Genomic DNA, 3,239 nt, shown 5'->3' on the forward strand with positions numbered 1-3,239 from the left:
GTGACAAAGATTTGCACCAAGAACACTCATTGCAATCGAATTGACCATTCATCAAATGCTAAGGGTGTGCACACATTTAAGTTGATAGTTGTATCTTCATGGAGCCTTTGTGTTCTTACATAGTCTAGACCAGGGATGTCAAAGTCAAATGGACGGAGGGCCAAATAAAAAATTTAGCTACAAGCCGAGGGCCGGACTGTTCGAATGTTCATTGAAAAATTTTTAAATGACGCATATAGTCTAGTGAACCTAATTGAACCTACTGAAAACCTAACAAATATATTCCAATATGATCAGATAAATAAAGCAATATTTTCTTATGGCTCTGTCAGTAATCTTTAATTTTCAACAGACACAAAAGACAAATTTCCTTTATATAAAAATCCCCATAACATGAACATTAAATGAAAGAAACCGGTATTCAAGGCACCATCAGTAGCCTATATTTTCTATTTTAGCAAAAGTGGGCTAAATTTACTTCAAAGAAAAAAACAATAATAGCAATTTTCTATCATCCACTCAACTGAAATATTTTTAAAATATAATTGGATTGAAATACAATAAAATAAAGTGCAAAAATCTATTAATCAAAAACAACACTTTGTTTAAGGAGAAGTAACATGCAGTGAAAACAAATATTAAACTTTAACTTTTAAACTTGAACTGAGTAAAAACTCTAAATATGTGATTGCACAGTAATGTTCACTTGTTTGAGGTTGAGGGTGATACTTGGTGGTGTCCCATCTTTTCCACAAGTTCATCAATGTTCGGGGTAAGGCTCTGAGCTGAGGAAATCCTCAGAATTGAGTGGAGGTGTTCAGCAGTAAGTCGACTTCTGTGTGATGTTTTGTTCAGGTTCATCAAAGAAAACAGTTGTTCACACAGGTATGTGCTGCCAAACATAGACAACGTTTGAGCAGCCTGGATGCGCAGCTGGGGCATTGTGTCGGGGAGGAAACGGGCGAACTCCGCAGCACCCACTGCCGCATATTTTGCCCTCAGTGCATCATTGCATTGGAGGTCAATCAACTCCATTTGGAGGTTTGGTGGTGAGCTTTCCACGTCAACAGCAAATGGGTTACCGAGCAGTTCCAACCTGCTTTTTTGTGCTTCAAAGTCAGCAAATCGGCGTCGAAAGTCAGCGGCAAGCATACCTATTTTATCAGCCAACTGTGCGCTCGGGAACGCACTGGTAGAGAGCTTCTCTTTCATGGTCTGGCAGCTGGGAAAGTGGCTCAAATTTTCTTTCCGCATCTGCGTCTCCCACAGAGTCAGTTTGGTTTTAAATGCCTTCACTGTACTGTACATATCAGAGATGACATGATCCCGACCCTGCAGCTGCAAGTTCATTGCATTCAGATGACTCGTAATGTCACACAGAAAAGCCATTTCACACAGAAACATTTCGTCTCGGAGTTGTGTTGTGTCTTTCCCTTTGCTGTCCAAGAACAGACAAATCTCCTCACGAAGCTCGAAACATCTTTGAAGCACCTTTCCCTGGCTTAGCCATCGCACCTCTGTGTGATAAGGCAAATCACCATGCTCCGTTTCTAACTCCGTCAGAAATGCCTTGAACTGGCGGTGATTCAAACCTTTGGCTCTGATAAAGTTAACTGTGCGCGTGATGATGCTCATTACATGCTCCATTTTCAAGGCTTTACCGCACAACGCTTCCTGGTGTATGATACAATGATAAGCTGTCAGCTCACCTGTCGCGTTTTCCTCTTGCATCTTTTCCCGTATCTTCGCCACCAGTCCGCTCCTGTGTCCACACATCGCAGGTGCTCCGTCGGTTGTCAAACCCACGAGTTTTTCCCAAGGCAGCTCCATCTCATTTACACATCTTGACACCTCTTCATACAAATCATGCCCCGTAGTTGTGCCATGCATAGGACGTAAAGCCAAAAACTCCTCTGTCACGCTTAGGCTGGAGTCCACTCCGCGGATGAAAATTGACAACTGGGCAATGTCAGAAATGTCGGTGCTGTCATCCACAGCCAAGGAATATGCAATGAAATCTTTTCCCTTTTTCACAAGCTGCTCTTTTAGATTGATGGACAACTGGTCTACTCTCTCGGCAATGGTGTTTCTGCTCAGACTCACATTTAAAAAGAGTTGCCTTTTTTCTGGGCAAACTTCGTCACAAACTTTAATCATGCAGTTTTTGATGAAATCCCCCTCCGTAAATGGCCGGGCTGATTTAGCGATCTCTTCTGCCAAAATAAAACTGGCCTTGACAGCAGCCTGGCCTTGTGATTTGGCTTTTTTGAACAGAGCCTGTCGAGATTTGAGGCCTCGTTTTAATTCCTCTGCCTTTTGTAGCCTTTGTTCCATGTCCATATTCTTGTTTTTGTCCGCGTGTTTCGTTTCATAATGTCGTCTCAGATTATACTCTTTCAGTACCGCCACACTTTCTCCACACAGAAGACACACAGGTTTTCCAGCTACCTCCGTGAACATATACTCCGACTCCCACCTTGTTTGAAACCCCCGGTTCTCAGTGTCCACCTTCCGTTTTGCCATTTTTGATGGGTATCTGAAAGTTCATTTTACTGTGATGCTGACGACTGCTGTGCCAATAAATATTGAAATGAAGCAGCCTACTGCTCGGTGCGTCACCGTTGCATTGTGGGAAATGTAGTATTGGTGCGTGTAAAAGATCTGCGGGCTGCCGGCTTGCTGCAGTCTGCGGGCCGGTTCTAATAATAAATCAAGATCATCCCAGGGGCCGTAAAAAACCTTCTCGCGGGCCGGATGTGGCCCGCGGGCCTTGACTCTGACATCTATGGTCTAGACCACTGAAACCTCATCAAAAAGTAGGCGGAGTTCATGTGACTTGGCTATATTCAGTATTTAAGATGGTCAAATTTGAGCAGGAAGCACCACTTCCACAGCTTCCTGGGCACAACACAGATGATGCAAGGAGCGAACCATTTGGACTACGGGGGAACTCATGACTGCTCTCTGTAAGTCATTTATATTTCCTCAACTTGAGCATTGGCTTGTGTTTTTAATTCAGTAAGTGCTACTTGTTGAGGTGGTTGAACATGACAAATACTACAGACTACAACTGAAGAAAGATGTCAATGAAATCACATTCAGATAACCTCAAACTGAGACACTGATGATTCTTTCGTTCATAAGTGCTTCTCTTTGGGGTTGTCTTGGTTGTGTGTTCTTCAACAGACATATCAGGGGACATGACAAACATTACAGACTACAACTGAAGATAGATGTCA

At 43.0% G+C, this 3,239-nt stretch overlaps 1 protein-coding gene across 1 annotated transcript; it reads right to left on the reverse strand.

Moving 5' to 3' along the window:
* Positions 1 to 702: 702 nt before the first annotated feature.
* On the reverse strand, positions 703 to 2,523 carry LOC306777582 (general transcription factor II-I repeat domain-containing protein 2; the record flags this gene model as incomplete). Its single annotated transcript, XM_079268744.1, has 1 exon — positions 703 to 2,523. One exon carries the CDS (start codon positions 2,521 to 2,523, stop codon positions 703 to 705), a length of 1,821 nt encoding a protein of 606 aa, XP_079124870.1.
* Positions 2,524 to 3,239: the final 716 nt, after the last annotated feature.

Source organism: Melanostigma gelatinosum, assembly GCF_949748355.1.
Source record: "Melanostigma gelatinosum genome assembly, chromosome: 5".
In the NCBI taxonomy this organism is placed as follows: domain Eukaryota; kingdom Metazoa; phylum Chordata; class Actinopteri; order Perciformes; family Zoarcidae; genus Melanostigma; species Melanostigma gelatinosum.